The following is a 25,473-nucleotide window of genomic DNA, read 5'->3' as shown; positions in this document are numbered from 1 at the left end:
CGCAAATAGGTTAGCGTGAAAGAGATTTATTACGGTGGTAGTTTGGGCTTGTTGGTAACACATGTCAACAAAAATAGCGCAGGGACAGAACAAGGACAAGCAAGGACACACACGAGCGGTGTGTATCTGTCCCTGCGCAATTTTTGTTGACATGTGAGATATATCCTATACGTTCCACCCAGCACTAATAATGCCCGAAAGTCTGAAAAAAATCCTATCACGAGCGAATCACTGCACGCTGTATAGCAAACCAAAATAAAGAATGCAATTACTCGGACCATATGGACGAAGCGTCAAGAATTTCAGTTTGTGTTTTGAATCCATCAAATGGTACGAGGTGACGTGTACGCGGCATCTGCTATTTAAGCCACACATCCTCGCAGCAAGTAGTGACCCGATACGCATTGCACAAAAGCTATATACCAATAGCACCGTGCACTGTTCTGCAAATATTGCATACATGCAATTCACAGGAACAAGGATGCAGTGGCTTGTTTTCGCTACCATCGTATTTGTAGCCTTCCAGAACTCGCTCGGAGCGACCCAAGTATCCAGCGATGACGTTCCCGACAGTTTCTGGGTGAGGTCTCATGCCGAAATTTTAAGAATGGTGTCACGCACACCTACTGTTGGTTGCGCTACTCATACAGAGTAATTGCAAAAGTCTTGCTGAAGCATTGTACCCTACCAGAATTAATATTTAGTTTGCAATGTGCAACGAACTGTGGGAAATGTTTAGCCATTCATGTTTTCTGTTAGCAGGAATTTAGTCCTATTTCTGTTGGATGCCACACATCAATAAAAAGAAAAGATGGCGACAGGTACTGCCATCGAAGAATATTGTAGATGAATTCAAACTATCGCCGCATTTCTAACTTGTGACAAATTTTCAAACGTCTAACAGGTATTATTTAGACCTTCTTCGAAGGTGCCATATCGACCGGATGCAGTGCAGGTAATTCTTGCTCAAGTACTCAGCGCCCTAGAATCTCAATATTCGACTTCAACTGATTTGCCTCATTTTCTATTACTGTCCAATTAAAGGTGGCAGGGATGAAAGAAAATATCTGTTCTGCAGAATAAATGTAGCGAGATTTATGTTCGCTATTTTATGCATTGCGGTTTGTATACGTAAAACTACCTCTATGATTTGCTGAAGAAGATCGCGACTTGGACAAGGACGGAAGGAAAACAACACGGACATCGCCTGTCCGTGTTGTCTTCCTTCCGTCCTTGTCCAAGTCGCGCTGTTCTTCAGAAAACGGCATACAAACTCGCCCAAGCATTAGGTCTAATACCTCTATGAAAATAATATGTGGAGCAGATTTGAGAATGCACGGCATAGAGCACTCCACAGGTATTAGAGCCCGAACCTCTTGTTATGCTTTGTTTTCACAAACAGCAGGAATTTGAGGGACGTCTATTTTCGTACGTTTTGAGCAGTGTGATCGCAAGGTTAGGCAACAAGAAGATATTGCAGGCGCGAAAGCAGAAATCTTTACAGTTATACAAAATCACCTAACTTGCAAGGGGCTGTACGCGCCATGAGAGCTTAGTAGCCAACGCTCTGCATAACGCGAGAATTCGATATCCAGCATCCAATGCTATTCCCTAATCGTGCGTTTTTTATTTTTTATGCTACCCTTGTTTTCTCCACTCGCCTAATATGCGAAATCACCTGCCATCTAGCGCTCGTACGTGTCTGTACTGCTGTTGTGACATTTTAGAAAAACGGCACAAATGAGCACAACTTCTCTCAGCAAACCGCGTAGTTCAAGCTTCGTTTTACAGCGAACTCTTTCACTGTGCAGCACATCCTCCTACTGGTATGCGGTAGCAAGGTTAGGTAACAAGAAGGTATAACATGTGCCTCCAGACAACTTCGACATGGTCTCAGCAGCGCAGAGAATAGTCATTAAAGAAAAAATAACGGGTTTCAGTGAAAAGAAAGTGCATTTTACGCAGAATGCACATAGGAAAGTACTAATTTTTAAATCACAACGACTTAACATGGTAACACCGATAGCTGGTGCGAGAGCATGATTCTTTTGGTGTGCTATATTTAGTTTTCGGGTGACCCACGCCAAATTTTGGAGATGGTCACGTCAATTTTCTGCGAACATATCCTGAGCACGGTCCAATATATTGTATATGAACTAGACCAATTTAGCTTTAGCCAAGTTGCAGGTTCCCTAAGCCGAATGTCTGCTGAAACGCAGTGTTTGTAGCTCTTCTAGTCTAACGTGCTTGAACGTGTTTCCGCGGTCTTCATCAGCAGATGTTTGACCAGCTATCCTGCAATCACGTTGTAACAAATTTCGGGTGTGGACTGGGAAAACGTTTTGCTGCGACCATCGCCCCATCAAAGTTCGACTAATTTTGCGGATCTCAACTTTGGATGAGACCTGCGAAATTTTTCCTGTGGCCCGTGGCTACACGAGGGGTTAACCATCGAACTGGGAATGCTGTATTATACTTGCATAACAGTCTTCGCGCAATTGGCGAGGGTACTTTTCGGATCAATGAGGCCAAATTTTGATTGGCCAAGGCGATTAACATCAAATCGGGTGCGGTCCATCCTACCTGAGTACCAATCTCGGTGCAATTTAGCCGATGTCAACTTTCGGTGACCAGAGTGAAATTTCTAGAGCGACCCGAGCAACGGTCAGAGGTGAGCAGCTATAAGTCTCCTCCATCATGTATATGTATAGTGGTTCATTGTATGTTACGGGGACATGATACACTACAATTTATTTTGTTTTATCTCTAAGGTCCAACTTTTCTACAGCTTCTTGCCTGATTGAGGACGCTTTAAGAGCTGCTCGCCTTCCTTCAGTCAATTTTTACATGCGCCTTACTAAGGAGCACTTAGGGAAGCCTCCCGTTAATGTCCTTTCCCCTAGGTACGGACTGCGCTACTTTCGCGCTTCCCTTCTTCTCTCCTTCCCCGAAACGCATGCACAATAATTCGCTTAGCGCTTGTGTTGCAGGGCGTCTCTGGTGGCTCGGGCGACGTCAACTACGAGTGGGAAAGCCCGTAGACCGAACATTCCGTGCTGCTTCTGAAGAGCCCCTCCATTTAAACAGTTGCATGTTACCAGGCCAGTGACATTTTTCTGACAAGCCAGTGCAGCTTTGGAACAAAACGTGTCATGTGAAGAGGGCACATAGAAGCGCACGTCGAAAGAAACAAAACGTTATAATTGTTTACTTGCTATTTTTGTAATTGAAACTCCTCTACTTCAAAGATTAAGCGCAAATTCTCAACACCGGACGGATACATGCAGCTCTTCGTCCCTCTGAGTGCTTCCTTAGTCAATGATTCGCTAAGTATGATTGAATAATTTGACACATCCATTTAACGCCTCATTGAGCTGAGGAAGCCCGAAGGGCTGCTCGTGGCAGATATGGAAATAGCGTAAGCCAAGGAGTGTTCTGAAATTCGGCCCTAAGACGCGTTATTCGTATGTAAGGCTATTTTGCGCCTTGAATACAAACAGAATGCCTTATATTTTCAATCAAAGTCACGACTGAGACCGCCCTCATTTTTGAGCAACTGTCAAGAAACAGCTTTTTCCGTTAACAACACAAGATGTAAAAAAAAAATTCGCTCTCTCCTGCGTGCAAAAACCAGGCGGCGGTTGCTTAACCAAAAAAAAAAAAAAAGCGATAACCTTGAAACAGCTAAGATATCCACAGAAACGGATCTTTCAACGTTTGAGTAAAAGGATAGCAGTGTGAACCGAACTGAAAATGAGCAAAGGATACTTAAAACTTCCGTTTTATTCATTAAAATATTAACACTCAGAAATACTGTGGGAGCAAGAAGTAGACAGCACATGCGCTAAGAAGGTGCTTATCCATGGAACTTAGATTTCTAACTACTCCATTTACTTTTTCTTTCACCCGCCGAAGGCATAAAACCATCGACGATGACGTTCACAGTCAGCGAAGCTGCTCTCAAGCGCACGCTGAAAGACTCAGATTTCGCTCTGCACACTATCGTTGGTATAGGCGATCAAGTCGGAATAGGACTGACGCAAAAATCACCAAATAACAAGTTGAGCTAGAAATGAACTTGATTAGGAAGGCTGATTAGATAACTTAGTTACTTGAAACGTAATAATGGCCGGTTAATAACTTCATTCAAATCGATTAGAAATGCGAAACAACGTTTGGGATCCCTTTGTCGCGTTTTGCTTGGTGGTTTAGCATTAAGCTTCTGATGCGGTGTAGTGTTAAACGTGTCGTTTGATATACAAAAGACCGTAGCTACATTTCTCATAATTTAGGATCCCTATCGCAGGCTAACGTCGAATTCGGCTAGAACATGGTCGTTCAGTGGGAAACAAAATGGCAAGACAATAGCGTAAACCTTGCAGTAAGATCATTTGCGCTAGAATTTTGATATTGAAGAAAATCGGATGTCACATAGAGGTCCGTTGGTGGTGCCGTAAGAGAGAATGACGCGCAAGAAGCCATAGCAGGTGTCACACTGTCCTATTGGTAGCTGCTGGGCATGCCATCGACACACTGGTCGCTTCAGCGGCTCGAAATTGGCCGGCGCCAGAGGTGCTATGGAAACCAGCTAGGTAAAAGTGAGTTGTTTGCACTGCTCCGATGATCATGTGAGTGCTCCCATGGTAACAGCCAACTTGCTCAGTCAGCTGCACTACTGAAGCCTTTTGTTGCCTGTATTAATGCGAGGAATTTGTTAACACCATTAGGAAGCTAATGTGAGCCCGCGTAAGTGACGCCCAATACAAAAATGATGTAATGAGGTCTCTAATGTACTTCATTGTCTTTTCTAAAATGTTACATCTAGATTTTGCGTTAATTAAATTTTAGTCCTTTATGCACGCAGAAAATAATGTCCCCCTTATTAACGTCAAAGCGAATGCACACAGCGACTTTTATTGGAAAGTGAGCAAGTTTTTTATGTACACAGCGCTAATATCCTATTGCAATGTAAATGGTAAAAAGGTTTAACTTGTAATGGGGGGGGGGGGGGGGGGGTTAATTATGAAGGACCATACAAGCGATCCTGACCCTTAGGTCATTATTTTTATCGTATTATTTCTGCATATTATTTCTGCTCATTATTTCTGTAGAGACAACGTACCTTTTTACAAAAAATTGCCTTTTAAAGTCCATGATAAAAGTAAACGTTAAAACGGAGACTATTACTGGTGCCTAGCGATGTTCCTGGAGAAAAACCTTATTATGAGCATCAAACTAAGCTGAATTGAAAAGGAGCCAAGTATAGGGACCTATGAGCAATGCGTTCAAGTGCTGTTCATGTTGCTGACTTTTCTAGCTCACCAGAATTCTTATTTGTAGGAGACGGTAGGCAGTATGTGCCTCTGAACAAAATTTTTACTTGGAATGTTTATGAATTACTTTTGCAGACACGGTTCTGTACACGCTAATCCTAAGCTCAACTAAATAAGCTATAAGGCAAGTTAGGCAGAGCTTCTTTCAGGAGAATAACACCGGGCCACGAGCGTTATATATGTCAGGCGTTAACAGTATACAACGGTAGCACTTGACGATAATGCACGCAGTAAACGTAAACAATGCTAAGCTCTTACTTGCTGTTCCCAATTAGATCTAAACACTTCTCTACAAGGTACCCTTTAGCCGTTCGTGCGAACAAAAATGATAGTTGATATAATTTTGTGGGTGCTGCTGAACTTAAAATTAGATTTTCCGGCGACCTTCTTTTTCTATATTCATTCAAAAAACAGCGTTTTTTTTCTTTCGACATAATTTTTGCTTTATTTTCTTTTAACCCCGACACAGCTCTTCGAACAATTTCCACGCGTAGTCGCCATTTCAGACAGTGATAACGACACCATATTTGAATGCATGGGAGCAACGAGGATATCGTATAGCAAAGAACCCAAATCAGCCGATTATATGTGGCTTCTGCACGGCTACCATGGCGATCCCAAGTAAGTCTACATTCTGGCATTTTCGGACACACGACGCCTGCCTAACATATACTCACTGCTGTCTTATGGAACGAAATTTAGAAATGCGCTTGCTGAAATAGTCCTCTATCCTCCACATGAATAACCAAGCGGGAAAATATAATGAATATAATGAATATTTTTCTTTTCTGCAATGAGGTCTCAAAAAAAGTGCGGGGTGTATGTATGGCTTGAAGCTAGGTACACGAGCGAAAGCTGTTAAGCATAGTTTTGCATGGTTTAGGAAGGTTGCACAGTATATGATGGTTTGAATGAAGAGGGCCTTTAAGCATTACTTTGAAAGTAGACGTGATAGCACCTTTAACACTGTCCTTTGTTTCCTTCATTTTATAAATATATTTCTTATTATCAATAACTTGTTCACAGGAAAATAAAGGCGTAGAGTCTGTCACAAATCTAATTTCACACCATTACACTATTTAAGCCACTGTTAGTCCTGAACAATGCTCTGAAGTACGAGAGGTGGGATTGAAAGAAGTGGGAAAGAAAGAGGTGCCATAGTGGAAAGCTTTCGAATAATTGTGTTCACGTAGGGATGGTTTCGAGGAAAGGAAACCGCAGTTTCTCGCTGTTCGGTGGGCACATACACCTAATTAGGCCAAGGTCATGCAGACGCGGCGGGGCAAAATTCGAAGTTGCAGCCCGAGCTGTAGAGCTTATAAGCTCTAAAGGTTAGCTGCGGTTCAGATCCGCCTAAACTGACCAATAATTTTGCCCAATCAAACCTGCCAGGTGTAAAGGAAACAGGTAGACGAATGGGGTTCTCCAGTGGCAGCACTTCGTGTGGGTAACAGAAGGGGACCTACGAAACTATTTTAGCATTTATATCAGCCTTCGGTTCCACTCCCTGTTCTTCCTAGTACGTCCCCCTGCTCCTCCCGACAGTGCGCTGATATTCGGCGCTACAAAATTCTACGCTCTATAACATTCCGCTAGCGATGCGATATTTGTCGCTTTCGTCCCCCACACTGTAAAAACAAAAACACCTTTTTGGGCATTTGTCTAATTCAAAACACCCTTACACCCTGAGTCTAGGGTGTTCGTGCCACTGGAAATCACCTCTTGCATGCCAAATGGGTGCTTTGGTTGGAGAATATGCCTTAGGGTGTTACGGGCAAGCAATATCACCTAACATGCTGGGGGTATATGGCTGCGTAACTTCGTAGCCTTTTATACACAAGCGGCGCTGCTAATATAACCCAACACCTAAATAAAGCACCAAAAGTAACGCTAAAATTAAAATTACACACGAGTGCTTTCTAAAAATGAAACAGAAACTGAAACAAAATTTCACCGCCAGGAGGCCGCCGGTAGCTACGAACGCTCTTTTCAAATTTCACAATATGGCCGTTAGCATTGTGGAGTACGTTTCGACCACGTTTCGGCGAATGCTGAATGTGCTTCTTCGATTGTTTACCCTCGTGAAATGTGTTGCATTTCCCATGCATATGTGTTACAGAAGTGTGTACGCTTGTGAAGTGCCTTCTACATGTGGTGTTTAACGCAAACGGGCATTTGTCGTGTCGGCAAGTGTCCGGGCTTCTTTTTGCTTTGCTCAGGCCGAAGGACTGCTGCACCGCTTTATGTTTGAGATGTTCGAAAGAAGGCATGGACGATTTTTTCTTCTGCGTGACTAAGAGGTATATGCGCCGACTACATTGCACTCGCGCTGAAATCGCACTAGTTGGTTCGGTGCCGGTGATACGAAGGCGGACAGCGTACTGCGCGGCTGACGCAATCGTCTGTAAAGGTAAGCCTATTCTCACGCATATTGCGCTTTGTGGAAACAGTGTCCTACCGGGTTGCTGCATTCTGTGTCTTTTTGTGCCGGAACGCTCCAGAATGTGCTGAAATGAAAACGTGAGACACGCGCTTGTTTTCACCTGGCTGCCAAAATGACATCGCACATGTGGTAGATGTCGCGGCGAGTTACGCAGATTTCGCGCAAGAGCATCAGTCTCAACTTTCTTGAACAGAAATAATGTATGTGCTACGTTTCCTTGCATTTTGTACGCGCAGGAGGTTCACGAAACGATTTTCGTTTCTTGACAGTTTGATACTTGCTCTCAGTTCGCAACGACTCGGTTTTGTTCTACCGTTTCCGTTCGTGCGGCAAGGTCATGCTGGCGTACTACCTTAATTCTCCTAGCACTTTCGACTCCCCCCTCCTCCCTTATCTCTTACACTTCGCGCTCGCTCTCCTGAAACCTCCTTCATGCTTCATCTTTCACTCGGAGCGCTGCACCCCCCCCCCCCCCCTTTTTTTTTTATTTACTCGGAGCATAGGCGCGCGCCGTCCTGCTGCTCGGGGAGCGTCCTCCCGCAGCTGTTCTGTTTTAACTTTTTGTTCGAGGAGGCTATGTTCGTTCTCGGCGGCCGTTCAGCGCGGCACGCCTCTGCGCTCGTGCTCTCGGCATCGAAGTGCGCTGGTCGGCCGGCCTGGTTGCATAATAGTTTATTCCAAACTGCGTAAACTATATGCCGCTATCATCAGCCTATGTTAACTTCCCCGCGTCTGGATTTGCCTTTTTTAATCACAATGGGAGCATTTTTCATTTTACGGGGACCATATTTTGCGGTTGCATGGAGTGTGAAGTTGCTTTTTTTTATCATGCTGCTTTTGTTATAGCGTTTACTTTCGCTCTCGAAGAGTCATTTAGGTACGTATTTTATTTTCAGCAAGACTTCAATTAAGGCATTTGTACACGTGCTAAGTCAGCTGATGTGGTTCAAACCATCCAGTTTTCATTATTTTTGTGGTCACATTTCAACATAACTAACTGTTTGACCGCGTTACTTGATTTTTGTAGTGTCTTTAGACTAGAATAAATGGATATTCGATGCCTGATGCCTCAGCATTCAAGTAGAGGTCGACAGCTTGAATTCGGTGGCCAAATATTGTACCGGATGTTGCTATTACAGAGTTTGATTCTGACCAGATGTTTACTTTTTTTTTGTCTTTTGCTTAAATGTACATATGAAGCGGTTATCATAGCCTTAGTCGCATATGTTTACCTGCTTTGCTCATCACAGTGCGCATATTGCAGGCAAATTTGTGACTTACTGTTATTAAAAAATTTGTAATGTATGTGTTGAAAGCAGCTTACTGATTTAAAGGGCCCAGAAAACAATTTGACTTTCATATGCTAACGATGTATGTCTGTAGATTGCCTCTAAGAATTGAAGCCTACTTTTTAAAGCTGAGCGGGGACCCTTAGTTTAGAGATATATTACATATTTTATTGCCATTCAGCCGTGTGCCAAGTTGAGGGGAGGAGGATCATAATTTTTGCTTTGTTATTTTTTATATTAGACTTTCCTTAATATTGCTTGCAGTTTGGTGATGAGTGGCAAAATACTGATGGTTTTTGCAGTTTTCTAACCTTAGTAAATTTTTGTATTTGCTGTTTGCTAATGCCAGTTTTTTTTTTTTTTTTTTCAGATATGTACAAAGGCATCAATTGCCTTAGCTTTTGTACAATGATTTTTAATATTCAGTTACTTAAAACATTGAGTAAAATGAATTCTTTATGGCTACCATTCACACAAACTTGCAGTTCTTACATGACGTCAACATGCTGATCAAGAAGGACGGCAAAGAGGCAGTTGAAATTGGCCTTAACAAGACACTTGTCTTGGTTTTGAAGGACACCATTCGTGCAAGAAAAAAGGACATTGCCCGGGTGCTCGAAGTATGTTCTGGGGGAACACGTGAAAGGAGAAAGAAGCGTAAGTATTAAGCTGTTTCCTTCTGTTTGCTGCATGTGCTATCTAGTTGGCAGTTTTTCGCTAAATGCCTACATTTTTGCCATTTTGCATTGCCTTATAGATATACTAAAAACATGGCTGAGCATCAGAAATAATAATAAAACCATAACTAGTCTGTGCGTTTCTTCATATGTAACAATTTTTGCATTAGCTAAATTTAAATTACCTATTGTTCTTCTCCATTGTAATGGTGCAGCCTTTTCGAATCTGTTCAACTAGTAGCAGAGAATTAGGTGATACCTGATTCAAATCTTCACAAGCTTTGCTATTTTTTGCTGTAAGATGTTTGGCTTTCAGTTTGCGTGCCTCTACATGTTTTCAATTTTGTTTATTTGCCTTCCTAAATTAGACAATAAATTATCGCCTCAAAACTCGGCTGTCTCTTTTTACCTGCAAGGAGGTACACCATTGTTGTGTTGCTTATTTCTATTGTAGATGTACAGACAGTATGCATTCTGCAACTCTTGGCAAACATTGGGAACCAGCCGGGAGCTCTGGATGTTGTTTGTATCATTTGTAAGTTTTCTCTTTGTCATTTGAATATTCAGGAAGCCTACTTGAAACCGACATTATTAGCGAATTTTCTTTGTTTCTAAAATGGCTTACAGTCTAACTTGTAATAATATGTATTAGTGATTCATAATTCAAATAGAAATACTACACAAGTTTTCATCACAACTGTGAATTCTTTGCTGTGAAAGGATTATTTGTACTGTAAGTACAATCAAAAGCACTTTTAAGAGACTGCTGCCATCACATGCTTACCACGTCGTATTGCATACAAGTCACCTGATGAAGCACTGGTAATGTCAAGATTGGTGCAGTGTGCCATTTGACTAAGCACTCTGCTGTAGTGGACCAGCAGTGCTTTATCAGATGGCTCTTGCAGGCAGCTTGGTGGGGTTTAGCATTTGCTGGAAAGGGGTCTCTCAACCTGCTCATGCATGCTAGTACCTAACATGTTCCTAATCTCTGGAATATATAATCTGAGACTGCTTCAAAAGAAATATTTGCCGCATTGTCTTATCCTACAGGCTTCTGAAGGTGGGTAATGCAGTTTAATAGTGGTTTTAAAAAAATGCTGTAATTTGCTAGCCAAGTTTGAAATGATGTAATAATTTTAATTCTTCTGAGATTAGGTTTACCACATTGGTTGGGAGAAAATACTGCTTTGTTTCAAGGTTCATGCTTTATAAATATAATGCCTTCAACTACAATGCTAACATTTCATGCATTAACCATGTGGCACTGTTATAGACATTCTCATTTATAGTAAACATTCTCAATAAATCCAAATTGTTATTTTGCATTTCAAGTTAGTCAACATATTTTTAGTATTCGAACCTTTAGTATTTCAAAGTGCTCAGACTGCCTGCCGCTATAACGATTACAACTTCTTAAACACTTGAGCTTTCTGCCGCCTCTCGAGGCTCACCACTGATGTTCTGGATGTCTATGTGCTATGCGTGGAAAATGTTTTAACATGCCATGCTTCAGTGTTGACATTTTTTAGAGCTTCTGCTGTTTGGTTGTTTGGTAATGCTCTGCTGTTGCACATGTAATTGTCGCTCAACTCAAAGCTCCAGAGTACACTTTCAATGAATAATGTGTGATAAGTTTCAGAACTGCCACATAGAGCAGCGAGAACACTTTTTCCTTGTTACTAAAACTTAAATGACCCCGCCGGGGTGGCGCAGTGGTTACGGCGCTCGACTACTGTTCCCAAAGACGCGGGATCGAATCCCGGCCTCGGCGGCAGCTTTTCGATGGAGGCGAAAAGCAAGGCGCCCGTGTGCTGTGCGATGTCAGTGCACGTTAAAGAACCCCAGGTGGTCGAAATTTCCGGAGTCCTCCACTACGGCGTCTCTCATAGCCTGAGTTGCTTTGGGACGTTAAACCCAACCAACCAACCAACTAAAACTTAAATGTAAACACTTCAGGATGCATTGCGATGACCTAGGGCTTGGCTGGTTCATACTTAGCACAAGAAGAAGTGCAAAAGTTCAGAAATGCATTATGTGTTATGTATTACATGCACTTTGTTGTTTTTTTTTTGTAGTGCCCCATCACTAAGTATGCTCTTTCCACGTTTTTTTTTGTTTGGTTCTGCAGTATCTACTTGGCCAGTGCAGGGTATGCTGTAGGCCTTGTGTGAAGCCTCCAGTTGAGCCAGCTGTTAATATTTTAGTAGTAAACACCGTGTTCCAGTGCTTTCAACAAATCATTACAAATTTTGAAGGTAGCCTATAACTAATTTTATTTTCAGTTGCAAGATATTCAGCAGTGGGTAAAGTGAGGATCAGAACTGCACCAATCATGGTTGCTTGAGAAAGATGCTCTCCCATTAATGCTAGAAAAAAGAAACTGCCTTAATTTTATATTCAAGTGCACATTGAGTTCCAAGAAAACTGTGCTTACTGGGGCATTGTTATTCAATTGCCCCATTTCTCTGCCTATTTCGAAAATGATACTGGGACCAGTGCAGCCCCAGCATCCATTCAGAACTTGTTTCAGTGCATTGTGGGATACCAGCAGAGCACCTGCATCTTTGTAAAGTAAATTTCAGTATTTTCTCCCATCATACAAGTGCAACCAGTGTCTTCGCGTCACAGCTTCGCTGAATCTCGCACACCACTAGCGTACCCAACAGAAATGTGTGAAAAAGAATTGGTTTCGCACTGGAAGGTGGTGGTTTCTGTAATAGGGCAGTTCAATTTACAAATGCTGTTAAATCATTATGTAAAATACAAGGCAGTATTTTTGTCTTTTGGCCTGCATTACCAGTGTTTTTTTTTAATTTGTTACCTTTTTTGAAACAATTTTTTCCGGTTGAAATCATCCAAATGCTGTTAGGAGCGATAGAAATCCAGCTGGTATTTTTTTCCTTCTGCATACTTTAACAAGCTATTGGTTATTTACATTTTTAACTATCATATTAAACATTCCAGTTCATGTGAAATGAAAAGTTTGTGGGGCAGCGTGGAAGTTCTCTAACCCAGGTGCTTTTGATGGGTGTAGCCATTTTTATTCAACAAAATAGCTTGCATAATCTGAAAATACCATGCAACAGTATGCTGCGTGAATAAAAATGGGTTGACCTTACATGCTCTCATTTATGACTTGATCAAACACTGCCAGCTTTGTGCCTTCTGAATCAACCATAACAGTATACTCTGCATTGTTAATTGTGAGATACCACTAATTGTTTCTGATGGGGCCCTTTTCCAGCACACTGCTGTACACTAAAGGGGCATTGGTGTATTCTAAATATAGAGTAGAAAATATGTTGAATTTGCTCAGGCGCAATGGACATTTATACAGCTGCTCTCTTATGCACTTCTTTCACATTTTTATCAAGGAACAGGAAGAAAAGCCTGCCACGCCCTGCGTCGGATATACTGGGAGCAGCATCAAAGAAGCTGAAGAGCATTTCTTCTTCATTGAGCACCGGAAGCTTCTTCGAGTCATCGCCTCTACGTAGGGTATTGTTCCAAAAATGGGTTGATTTTGGCTGTTCAATCTGTGATATGACAAGGCGTCCGATAATTTTTGCTGCTTTATAGAGCACCTCTTTTTGGGCGTATGTGTGTTGAAGTCAAGATGCGCTGCACGACGCTTTATTTCATCGCACAAGGCCGAACTTTATGCAAGTGCACGTGTTGACACTGACAAAGTGTAGGTTTATTATTGTGTACTCCGATTATTGTTGCATACCACGAAAATTTTTGTTGTTTTTTAAGAAATTTCACCATGCTGTTGTGACATTGTGACATGTGTGCATTGTTCGGATATGTTTTTCAAAAAAATTGTATACTTTGTTGTCTGCATTTGTTGGAACTGTTTTGCTTCATTCATTTTTTTTTTAGGTATTTACGTCCATAACATGTATGTTTTTGCCCGTCTGCTAAGCTCTCGGTTGAGAGCGGCCGTATTGTCAAATAAATGAGGTTCCATAGCGCAAAGCAATGAAGGAACAGAACACAAGTACCCCTCCTGACCCCCTCCCCCCAATGGCACCCGAGCACCCACTACTCCGAACCCTGACCCTTCTATGCCGAATAAAATGCTTCCAGTTACCTTCTGTGTTTGAAGCTGTGACATTCTTTCGTAACATGCTCTGTGAATTTGAGAAAACAATCATACTGGCATGGGCCATTCTAGATGTCAAAATAATGGCATGCAGCATCTCTTTACATGCTCATTTGGCATTGCAGGTGGTTACCAGGTATACTATTAAGCTTGATTGCAAATGTGCACATAGGAAAAGCATTAAAGAACGTGTAGTGGCAAAGGTAATTCCTAATTAGGGAATGCAATATATGCAGGTTATCCGCACTGATTTTTTTCAAGGGGTGTAAGGGTGCAATGCCACTTTTCCCACCCTGCAATAGGGTGTAAAGGTGATGAAAACACCCCAGTGCATTGGCCCCATAGAAGGGTGTTATGACCAACCGAATCACCATCTTTGAGGGTGTACTGGCACACTGAAGCCACTTTTTCTCAAGGGTGCATGGGTGTTAGTTATAGACATGCGAAAACACCTAAAGAGGTGTTTTTGTTTTTACAGTGCATGCCAAAATTACCAACACGAAACGTGAGCGACACAAACAGCGCAAGCAGAAAAAAACAAAAGGAATATGAACGTTTGTACACAGGCGCCACAGCGAAGCTTCCACTCGATAGCCCGCTTTCGCAGATGCCTACTTTTGTATAGAAGGAACCTTGCGTATGACATTCTTAATGTTCCCAGTCGAAAAAAAAAAAAAACTACATAACCGTGTTTAACCTACGATAAAATATTCTGTAGTTCTAGCGTAAGCGTCAAATTTTTCTGTTGTTCTGTATTACCTTTCTGTAGTTGTGTAATTCTTCTGCAGTATATTTTTGTTGTCTGTAGTTCTGTAGCCCTTATCTGCTGTAACTACTGAACTTTCTGACGTTAATACAGAATTTTCTATTGTCACAATAGGTTTCACGTCAAAAACCGCACAGAAATTCTGTCATAACAACATGAACTTTTTTGTAGTTTTTTTCAGACTGGGCTGCATGTGGCACAAATGATTTTTCGTACATATACGGTGTGTTCACCTGTTGATAACGTAACCGGCGACATTTTCGTAATGCAGAAAGGTACGCCTAATTTGTTGTAAAGTAATTTAGCTCTCGTAAATTCTCTGAAGGAGAATACCATCACAATAGAAAGGTGTACACATACTGCCATTTCTCAGTGGTTGGGCACTGTACGCGGCATAAGGTGATCGTATATTCGTAACACGTTTATAGCCTGCAATTGTTCTCTTTATTAGCATTTGTTGCTAGTTATCTTTTAGAAATCAAAAATAACCCTCTAATTTCCCACAGTAGTCAAAACTACGAATAAAACCGAATGATTCTATTATGCTGTCCCAGGTTTCTCTGATTGTTGGCTTTCTTTGTATATTGAAATCTTTATAGGAATAAAATCTGCTATTCTCTTAGCGATTATTCGAGTACGGTGGCGACAATTTTACATCCGCAGAGCAGAAAAAATGCTTTAAAACCTATTTTGCTTCTTGTCCGTAAAGGAAGAAATTGGTAAAATTTTTCTGGGCAAAGATTATGTCTTTATACAGACTTTCGCTAGTCATGAGATCACGACAAATAAAATAACATTTCTCTCAAAGTTCTTTAAAAAAATTTGAAGGATCCTTAAGGTTCTACTTGAGACTAGACGTGGTAGCGCCTTTAACCGCGTCTTTTCATACACCAAATTTTTAAGGTTTTTTGTTTTAATATTTTCAAAATCTTGACATTATTACTGTTACATTATTACACATTCTAACACAGGTTAGTAAGCTATATGAACAACCACAGGTAGACTAGGTGCCCATCTAGCACGCTTAATAACGACCACTCCTGGTCTTGTTTATGCATACGTATGCGCGCCCGCTAGGCATATAGAGGACCTAAGTTTGAAGACCAGTGTGAAATAATATTATTCAATTATTTATTTTAACTTTTTTATTACAGAAACCCCGCACCTAATTCAGCGGCATTTCAACACTCCTTTGATTTGTTGGAATGTGGGATGTCTGAAATTCCACTAGAACTCATGTGGTTTAGAGGTCATCACCTTATTGCCCAATTAGGAATTCTCCCGACTGCCGTCTACGGCAGTGATGGATTTTCGGCGCAGCAAGTTGTATAGGATACCGCGTAAAGTGTTCAAAACACAGCTTCAGTGTTACAGCATAGCTTCACTAATGCAACCGGGAGGCTTCCTGCATCCTTACGCCTGGACAGTATGTTCGTGCTTTTGCCTGAACGAGACTGCTCGTCGTGAAAACTCAATAAAGAGAAGCGCTATTTAGGGCAATTTAAAATGGTTTTATGGAAAGCTACGCGGTAATTCTTGCAATGTTCTGTTTGCATACCTGCTAGAATGTAGTAAAATAGCAAAATGTATAAGTACCATTATTCTGCACTTTGGCAGCACATTAAAGGCGTGGGAATTCCTGCTGTGTTTTTAATTATTTTATGCGCGAAGTTTTTATGGATCGTTTGCGTGTTCATAAGGAAAGATTTCTTTCGCCACTTTTTTCTTCGCCTTTTTTTAGTTGTTGGGGAAAACAACAATGCTATCACTCAGTGTATGACTACCCTTCTGGTAGAAAATTACAGAAGACAATACCAGAGGAAGAACAGAGGAAGAATAGAGTCAATATTCACCCCGTTTTTCGAAAAAAAAAATGTGTTGAAAACATTATTACATCTCCGAGAGCTGCTAGACTTTAGCAGAAACTGGCACTCGTTGCGTGCCGATATAGGTGCAATGAAAGCAGTTCCACAGATCCATTGCATGGTCTGCCAGATTTGTTACTCTTAATTATATATTAGAAATTTCAGCGGGTTAAGATGCAGTGAACCTACTTTTTTTTTTTTTCAGAGACACGCTCACTTTCCACTTTACGGAGGGAAGCAGCCCGGACACCTTTCTGTTCAAGGAGGGCTCGGGTAACTCTGCGATTTATTTAAACGTTTATGTATAAAGTGCGATGAGTTTGAAGCATGCTATAATTCCTCATAAGTGTGGTTTACACTGATAAACAGTATGAAAGACGTTTACCAGGCATATTCGATATACATAATAAAGGCTGTTTTGTACTCACACTTGAATATGCAAACGCGCAATTATTCCTGAGAATTTAGTTTTAACAAATTACTACAAAACATAATATTTATTCCTCATGTCTCTGTACAATAGTGCTACTAGACTGTACTAGGCGTCAGATAGGTAAAATTAAGACTCTCTGGTGACTCCCCCTTCTGTGGAAAGCTTACTCAATGTAATGTTCCTCGCTGTAGAGTATTTGAGAAAATCATAGTGTGTAAACATATTACCCCGCCGGGGTGGCGCAGTGGTTGCGGCGCTCGACTACTGTTTTCAAGGACCGGTATCGAATCCCGGCCTCGGCAACCGCTTTTCGATGGAGGCGAAAAGCAAGTCTCCCGTGTGCTGTGCGATGTCAGTGCACGTTAAAGAACCCCAGGTGGTCGAAATTTCCGCAGTCCTCCACTACGACGTCTCTCATAGCCTGAGTAGCTTTGGGACGTTAAACCCCACAAAACCAAAACCATATTATTTGCGCATTATGCACACGTAACGTATTAGTGTTCTCACTCACAGAACTAAAACTTCTGTTCTCTTTGACAAATCTCTAAGGCCTTCTGCAATTTCATCTTTACGCATCGAAAAACCACAATCACTGTTTATAAAGCGTAGAGAAAAGGCCGTAGGCTTGGTGTAATAATTGGCGATTGGTCTTGCAGCTTTGGTTTCGCCGACTGTACGCATAAATGTCTTGCAATTATCATTTCCACTAACTACTCAAGAGAAATCATTCATGATAGACAAAATCAGTTAAAATTTCATGAAATGTTTATTCGCTGTTACCTGTTCTCCTCTTCCTTACTTGTCGGCACCTTGTATTGTGAACATTAGGCTGAATTGTCAGCTGTCGGTCTGTTGGTTTGACAACCGAGCTTTGCTGAACGTTTCTCTGAACCATTCAGCGCTTATTCAGTCCATGGAAGCCACTCTGCAGATTCTTGCCCTATGAGCTACCTTTGAATCTCTTCTTCCTTTCCCCTACAAGTGGATAGGGCATCGTATTAGAACCCCGCTCACCGATTTAGCAGATATTTCTTTACCTGTAGACGTTCCCCACTTGGGAGCACTTTGAGATGGGAATAGACCTATTGAGACAATGTCTATTCACCTATTTGGCCTATCTTTGACATCTTTACCAACTTTACAGATCTTTATAGATGGAAATAGAAACAACCGATGCCGTCCCCATTCACCGATTTAAGCCATGTTGTCTGTTTAAGTTCTTTCACACTTTAGTAGCAATTTTGAAGTGGGAATCAAGGAATCAAACCAACCGCGACCGTTCGTATTTCCGCTTTCTCCGTTATACATCTGTGTGAATCTATGAATCCGTGAAGCCATTAGCAGGAGCTGCCAACCTTGACATCACCTTTCTGATTGGAATGAAATCCACCTGGCATCTTCAACCTTGCCTAAGGCGCGGCAATCCTAGACCATGAAAGCCTGTTCCTAATGCTTCGTTAGATCGGTGCATTATATTTTAGTCGAGTGGTCTTCCGATTCTTTTTATTCATAACAAACTAGGAGGTGCGCTGAGCTAGAACTGATGGCTAGAATCCAGGTATGAGTACAGGGTTACAGAATGCATGTTATATAGCATATCAGTGAAGAAATAAAGTCGTTGGATAACGTTTTGAAACGCCTTCAGGAGAGTTTCATAAAACATCAGGATGGCACAACTAGCGTTCTGCGAGGGCAGTTGCATCCAATGCCTTTTAGGATATAACAACCAGCGGGGACGTGTTTTCTAAACATCGTTAATGGTGAGCCATGGGTACACCCGACGAACAAGGTCTTGCTCTCAACTGTTGATTACACTAGGGCAGAGCCACCAGAGTGCGACGCTTCTAAAGAGCCCAAAACGCTCCCGCAGCCTGCAACCACGCTGCACCTTAAGATTCCCAAGCTCCAGAGAGCAAATTTCAGCTTCAATAAAACACCCTTGCAGTGCTTCCAAAAGAGAGGCAGAAACTTCACACACTTTTGTATGGCTTAACCATCGAACGTAAATTCACAACCAGATAAAACAGAAAGCGCTAAAGGTGGCTAATATAAAGGATGGAACTGTCGTGTAAGCTTAATAGTCCAGCTTGGAAAAATTAGTAACAATTATTTGTGCTGAAAGAAAATATACCCAACGAATGCCTCTCCATAATTGACCACGGAACACTAAAAGCAACTTGCTTGAAAATGCAACTAAGAAACAGCTTACGGTTCAGGGTGAACAGGGTGCGTCTCTTACATATACAAAGGTTATGCATGTCGTCTTTTTTGGCCTGTTTACTGAACAAGCAGTGTGCAGTGTGTATGTGCATTGTAATAGAGACTCCGTCGCAAGGGTCTTCATTAAAGCTGCGACAGATGCGTTAGATATTACTAGATTCTCACCTCATAACACAATAACGGAAGACATATTTTTCTTCTCAGCTGCCACGCTTCCCAAAAACATCACCACCACCTAAAATCCTGAATTTATTAAATTTTTCACGTTATGGTATTCTAATTAGTTGCTCGTATTTGGATGTGAATGTGAATTATTGCGAAATTTATGCCATGTGGTGATAAAGTGGCTAACAAATTTAATGGTAATTAGATACTCCAGTCATTGCCTAGGCTTATAACACTGGCAGCCTTATCGTGCTGGTCGGCAGCGTGTCACCGAGAAACGGTAATAATTGAAAGTGAAGGTTCTCATTTGAAAATTAAAAACCACAGCAGGCAGAGGACAGAGGGAGGCGACTACACAGGGTGGTATCAACAATTAGCCTACATATCTACCTTCTTAAGAAGGTTCAGATAGAACGGCGCTTTCTTCGGCAGAGCATTGTCGAAAGAAGTGTGGTCGTTCACAGCAGATGAAACCTTAAACTAGCATTATTCGTTTAACTTTTTGAAGTTTTTTTATGTGCTTTCTATTTGCTATGCTTGTAATCTACCGTTTTTATTAGCCTTGGAAATTTGAGATTTTTGAATGCTGTGCACATGACTGCTCCACCGCGATCAGTTATTTGGTCGAACGCTACCGAAGCCGAAACAAAGCTCCCGAAAAAGCACCAGCCAAGCCTACGAAAGCGTGCCGCATAGGGGTGCAGCTTTCTCGTTCTCTCGTCACGTCGGTCAGCTCGCACTAAGAAGCCAAGCTATCATAAATTGTGAAATCGGCGCCAGTCTGTATGTGTCATCGTGAATATGGCCCGCATTTTATGGGGTCCATGAGGGTCGTGATTCGGACACACAGTATTGCTTTTTTGATCAAACCATGTTTTAATTTCGCGCACCAGCATCCATAGCAACGACATTTTTGAAAACCAAGAAAGGTAATTGTATATACAAACATCTCAATGTATAGGGGCCCTCCTTTACCGGTTAGCGGATATTTAACTGATTATTCTACCAGCCTCATAGATAACACGGTTATACTGTTTAGCATTCCACCACTGCAACGGCAACACTATGGAACAAAAAGCATATTTCATGTATAGCAGCATATTGTCTTCTCAATAATGTTAAAACAAAATGCATATCAGTTAATGAAGAAACGCCCTGTAATATTTTGAAGTGCTTTTTGTTAGAAACCTTGCTGCCTTTTTCTGTTCACCGAAAGGAGTGCACTTACATCTGTTAAGGGGAGGAAATACGGCCCAGTGCAACCACGCATTCCATTTCCTTGCAGGGAATGACGCTCCTGTAGTCGGCAAGTTCTGTTACGCGGACAATAAAGTTTGCGGAGTCATGGATTTACCTTACCGCGGACGCCGTAAGTAGACTAAGAGCCAACTAAGCAGAACACCTGTGTTTAAGTAGCTAGAAGTGAAAACGTACTTCCGGTCAAGACAAATTACATAGCCTGAGCAGTTATAGAAAGCAAACGTGAGTATTAACAACCAGAAAGGCCTAAACTTTTTGTATTCATGCGTTACTAAAACGTCTATCTTTTCGGGTCAAAATTTGGATTATTTCGTACAGGTAAATGTGTATGAACTTAAGTAATTTTCTATTTTACGGGATCATCTAAAAGGATAGCTAAGCAGGCGAGTTGGTGATACATTTTCCAAAAACCAACGCGAACAAATGGAGACGAAAGGAAGATCTTGTGTTGTTCCTGCGCTTGTTCCTTTGTTTTCTTCCTTTTTCCCCTTATCTTCGCGTGATGTTTTGTGAATATCTAAAAGGATTAGCGGGGCCTAAATTCATGAACGAAGCGGCTAGCAATAGCTACCTTTGAGTGACTTTGCTTATCATTTCAAACTGCTGTTTCTTAGTAGTCCTCAGTAAAGCATAATTCCTTGTTAACACAAGCAACTTTAATACGTAGCTTTGACATTTAGTTTGTATGCGCAAAAATTGTAGCTTCAGTACGCGTTTACTTGAATCTCTGGTAGACGACAAACACGCTGCGGCAAGCATACGGATCGTCAGTGGGATTGATTATAAACTCTCTAAGCTCATACCAGAAGTTGAAATCAACTCCTGTGCAAGGAACGCAATAAAACATGTTACCAGTATTAAAAGACGGCGACTACACGACGATACATTTGGAGTGTGACTCGCAACATGAGATATAATTTTCTCCATATCTTCAACTAATTCATTACAATAACAGTCTCTTACCACGGGTAAATATACGCAGTTTCTTACACAGCTATAAAAAAAAATAACGCAAAGAAAACATGCGTTGTGATACATTTATGAAAATTACGGTTTTTACACACATTTATTGTTATAACTTAGAGCAAAATTTTCAAATTAAGCCTCAGTAAAGAACGAAAGAATGTGAAAGCTTTCCCTATCAAATACTGCAGCTCCCTGCTTACGGAATTTGCTTCAACAGTGAACGTAATCACGGCTTTCTTAAATTCTACCCCACATGGAGTGCCGGTGCATTCGACATAGCATACTTTAACTCCCATAACCAAGGAAGGCGAACGCCACACATTAGTAAACACACTCTGAGGGCTCAGCAAAGCAGTATGAATAAAAGGGGGGGGGGGAGGGGGCGGCATATTTACCTGCAGGCTCTGACCTGTTGTCTTCTCTCGAGGGTTTTCCTTCTAACGTGCGTGGGCCTATGATTATATTTTACCAGAAAGTTCATTTTATACAGCTGCTGCCATTGGGGCTGTCATTTTTCACTCCTATGTTTAGGTAACAATCAGACGCAAGTACCTTATTTACAGATTCTCTTCGAGCACCTTTGCTTGAAACCTCCATACCCATGTATATACTTCAGCACTGTTTGGACAAAGACTTTCAAGGCGAATCATCGCATTTTGCCGTGGTGTCAAATTCAAACATAAACTTCGAAGATCACTTTTCGGAACTACACCTATAACTATTCCAGGAAACAAACAGCAATGAGGTGTGCTACAGTTTATGCAACGAAAAAAACTGCAATCCGTTGCAACTTTATATAGATTAATTTCACAACTGGTCCCTGAAAGTAATGTTTTAGGCTAATATAGAAATGCTATCTGTAATACAAGTATCTAACAAAAAAAATATGTATATTGAGGATATGTTATGAAGACCCAGTTCGCTTGATATCTGCGACAGGTTGCAACACAGAAACGTGCTTTATCAAAAAAATCTACAAATTCATAGCTAGAAAATACATGATTACAATTATGGTAACGCAAAGATATTTGCACTCAAATTTCTTCCCGGAGCGATGCGCGAAAAATTCCGAAGGGCGAGATTATGCCTGCACCACCTATAAAGGATTGTTCAAGATTTCTCTTTCACTCATCACTGACGGATCACATGCAGTGGAAGAACTCCGAGCACGCTATCTAGCAGTGGTCACATGCTATTGTTTTTTTATTTCTCTTAACGCTTTCCTGCCCGCGGAAAAAGTGGTGGTTTTTTGGTGGTGTCATTATTATCTTATTATTTAAGTAAACTCCCTTGGTACAGGACTGGGTAGTATCAAATTGTAGAGGACGAATTCCTCTTCACATTGGCATTAGTGACAATCAAAATAATTAATTAGTAAGCAAGAAGGAATAAAAATTCACAAAATATACGTTTTTACAACAGGGACCAATGGAACATACCAGCAAATTTTAGCTTACAGTGCACAGTATTCGCTGAGTTAGGAAAGAAAACAGTAATCGAGGTCGACACTTCGCTGTCCTCTAGCGGAAAACACGACTCCCTGCGCTTACGGCAGCAAGTAATACTGTCCAAGACATCACCCTGCTGATAATAGTTGTGATCTTCAGAACTTATCGAGGCATGGGTGTCGACATTCCGGGTCGGTTTAACGTAGTTCCGCTGTCGCTGCTAAAGTTTGAGGAGCTAAATTCGTCTTCCGAGTCACCACTGCTGCTGTACGCATCAAAAAACGAGCTCTCTGGTGCGTGAAATCCTGCGGAACCGCACCGTTTACGCGCAGCAGGAGCGTGTGACATCAACGCCATGATGTAAACAAGGAGCGTTGATCACCTGACATCGGAGACCATCTGAACGGGCGTGGCACGCAGATAAAATGAAATCAAACACAAAACTGAAAAATGATTATTCTACTTCCCACTTGATGACGCCACTTTTGAAGGAGCTCTTCGAAAAAGGAAAAATTCGAATTGTGAAACCATCGATAGCGGGCTATCGATGGGAATAAGTGCGGGCAGGAAGGAGTTAACAATACTTAGAGTTAAGCTACCAGGACAAAAATTACTTGCAGTTAAATTTTATGGCCGCTTTCAAGCATTTTTTTAAATAAAAATATTGATAAGTTTTAGGAAAATACATTTTTAGGAGCAATAAAAGCAATCCTCCTTGTTTTCTTGACAGCTTTTAAAAAAAATTTTACCTGCTGTTTCGCAACATATGAAATGTTTCGGCTATACCTACCTCACATTTGCTGTGATGCCTTGTATACCAGGGCGAAGCGCTCTCGCATCATTGCTTGAAGCGGTTAGTCTTTTATGTGCCCCACAAACCTTGGGTTCTAAAACGTTGATGACATCTCTTATTACAGCTAAATGGCGCACTTATAAAATATACTTTCCACATCTGTCCATTCTAACAGAGGTCTTGTAGGTACGGTACTAAATTATAGTCTGAACAGCAGTGGTTGTGTAACTCAAAGGCTGATTAAAAACCCAGTGAAGAAGTTTCATTATTGTCATTAAAAAGGTTGATTCTCCTGTTCTACATTTACTAGCTTCTTTTAAATTTAACATTTATTTTTTCCTGCTTGAGACGTGTGACTAGTAAAGTCTGGTTGTGTTACGGCTCCCAATTGACCATACTCTTGATTGTTTTCCCGTTTAGAGTGCATACTCTGGGTTGCAAAAGGCAAAGAAGATGCTGCACCTCAAGACTGCCTGAGACGGTTCTCCACTTGCTGCGATATCGCAACTCCAAAGTACAGCAAAGGCATGTGCAAGAACGAAAACGCTTAATTTTCCCTTTGTAAAAACAGCCCATTGAGAAAATAAACAGCTCGGTCTTTGATGCACAGTTACCTTGTACCTAAATTTTTAAGAGCGGTGTCAGCCACTCTTCCCCCTTTTCTAGCATGCAGTCTACTAGCACTGTCTTTCACTGTTATCTTAGACACGACTTACATTAGGATTTACCTACGCCTCTGGTGAAGAAAAACATTATTTCATCGGTCATTAGAACACTTGTCGTTTGAAAGACACACCCTAATCATATTCCTGATCACATCAGGCTGCTCCCGTACTGAAACGTTGTTCCATCAAGACGTGATTGTATAACCGCAATCCGAAATAGATCATACCTGAATAATTCCTCCAACAGTTGAAACGAACTGCAGAAACCTGAATTATTGTCACAAATTAAATATCGTTATTTTATCCCTAGGAATTGCAGTCTTATCCACAGCGTCTTGTGCTTCCCCTGTAACCCTAGTAACTCTTTAAAAGACGACCTTTTTTTTTGCTGACGTTTTTAACGATCCAAAATGATTGCTCCGGCTTCACCAATCTCCTACTATAGAACTGATGCCGTCCTTTAGTCTCAACATGTTTTAACCATCTTTTTCTAAAACTTTGTGCTCTGTACGCGCAAGGTAGTTATCACCAAGAATGAGTGCCTGTTTTTATAATGTGTTTGAGTTACATGAATTTATATTTCTGGTGGTTTTAGTTTTGCATGTGCGCTTGCAACGGACGGTGACCATAATAAGTACACGGTTGTGGCAATACTAAAGCAGTTGTAAGTCCAGCGACTGTGTTTGTGTTTCCTCTTATCCTGCATATTTTTCTTCCCTGGTTTTTCCTAAGTAGACTTGAGCGAACTGGCCCATCAATTCATTATTCTGATATAGTATTCTTGTACTCTGGGCTCCTTTCTACGTTTGTTCCGTTCCACGGACGTTCTGTCTACTTGCGTTCGCGCAGTTGCTTTCACCACGTGTAGGACACACGTTGTGTCCCTTTGCATGACAAGTGGCAATCCGCCATTGGAAATCTACCAGCTGTTTGGACACTTGACACCTTCTACCGGATCCTGGAAACACCACCTGCAAGATTCAGAATTCGGAGCTGTATCTTCAAGTCAGACATCTTCAGGACTGGCCATGGTATCTTAGCC

General features: G+C 41.4%; 2 protein-coding genes and 1 long non-coding RNA gene across 3 annotated transcripts in view; 2 read left to right on the top strand and 1 right to left on the bottom strand.

Moving 5' to 3' along the window:
• Positions 1-25,473, bottom strand: part of LOC146207985 (procathepsin L-like) — a 138,824-nt gene that overhangs the window by 72,615 nt on the left and 40,736 nt on the right. The window lies entirely within an intron of this gene.
• Positions 407-24,368, top strand: LOC146207987 (uncharacterized). The gene is made up of 5 exons (XM_084587198.1): positions 407-580; positions 5,803-5,954; positions 16,687-16,754; positions 20,585-20,668; positions 24,187-24,368. The coding sequence occupies exons 1-5, from the start codon at positions 461-463 to the stop codon at positions 24,315-24,317; spliced, it is 555 nt and encodes a 184-aa protein (XP_084443324.1). The 5' UTR covers positions 407-460; the 3' UTR covers positions 24,318-24,368.
• LOC146207988 (uncharacterized) lies at positions 7,355-13,837 on the top strand. The gene is made up of 4 exons (XR_014703359.1): positions 7,355-7,743; positions 9,551-9,722; positions 10,197-10,277; positions 13,120-13,837. It is a non-coding gene; the product is annotated as an uncharacterized LOC146207988 (long non-coding RNA).

The sequence above is a fragment of the Amblyomma maculatum genome, chromosome 1, assembly GCF_055883805.1.
Source record: "Amblyomma maculatum isolate TAMU_Amacu chromosome 1, ASM5588380v1, whole genome shotgun sequence".
Classification (NCBI taxonomy): Eukaryota; Metazoa; Arthropoda; class Arachnida; order Ixodida; family Ixodidae; genus Amblyomma; species Amblyomma maculatum.
The sequence above is the reverse complement of the archived record's forward strand: the minus strand, read 5'-3'. Positions and strand labels throughout refer to the sequence as shown.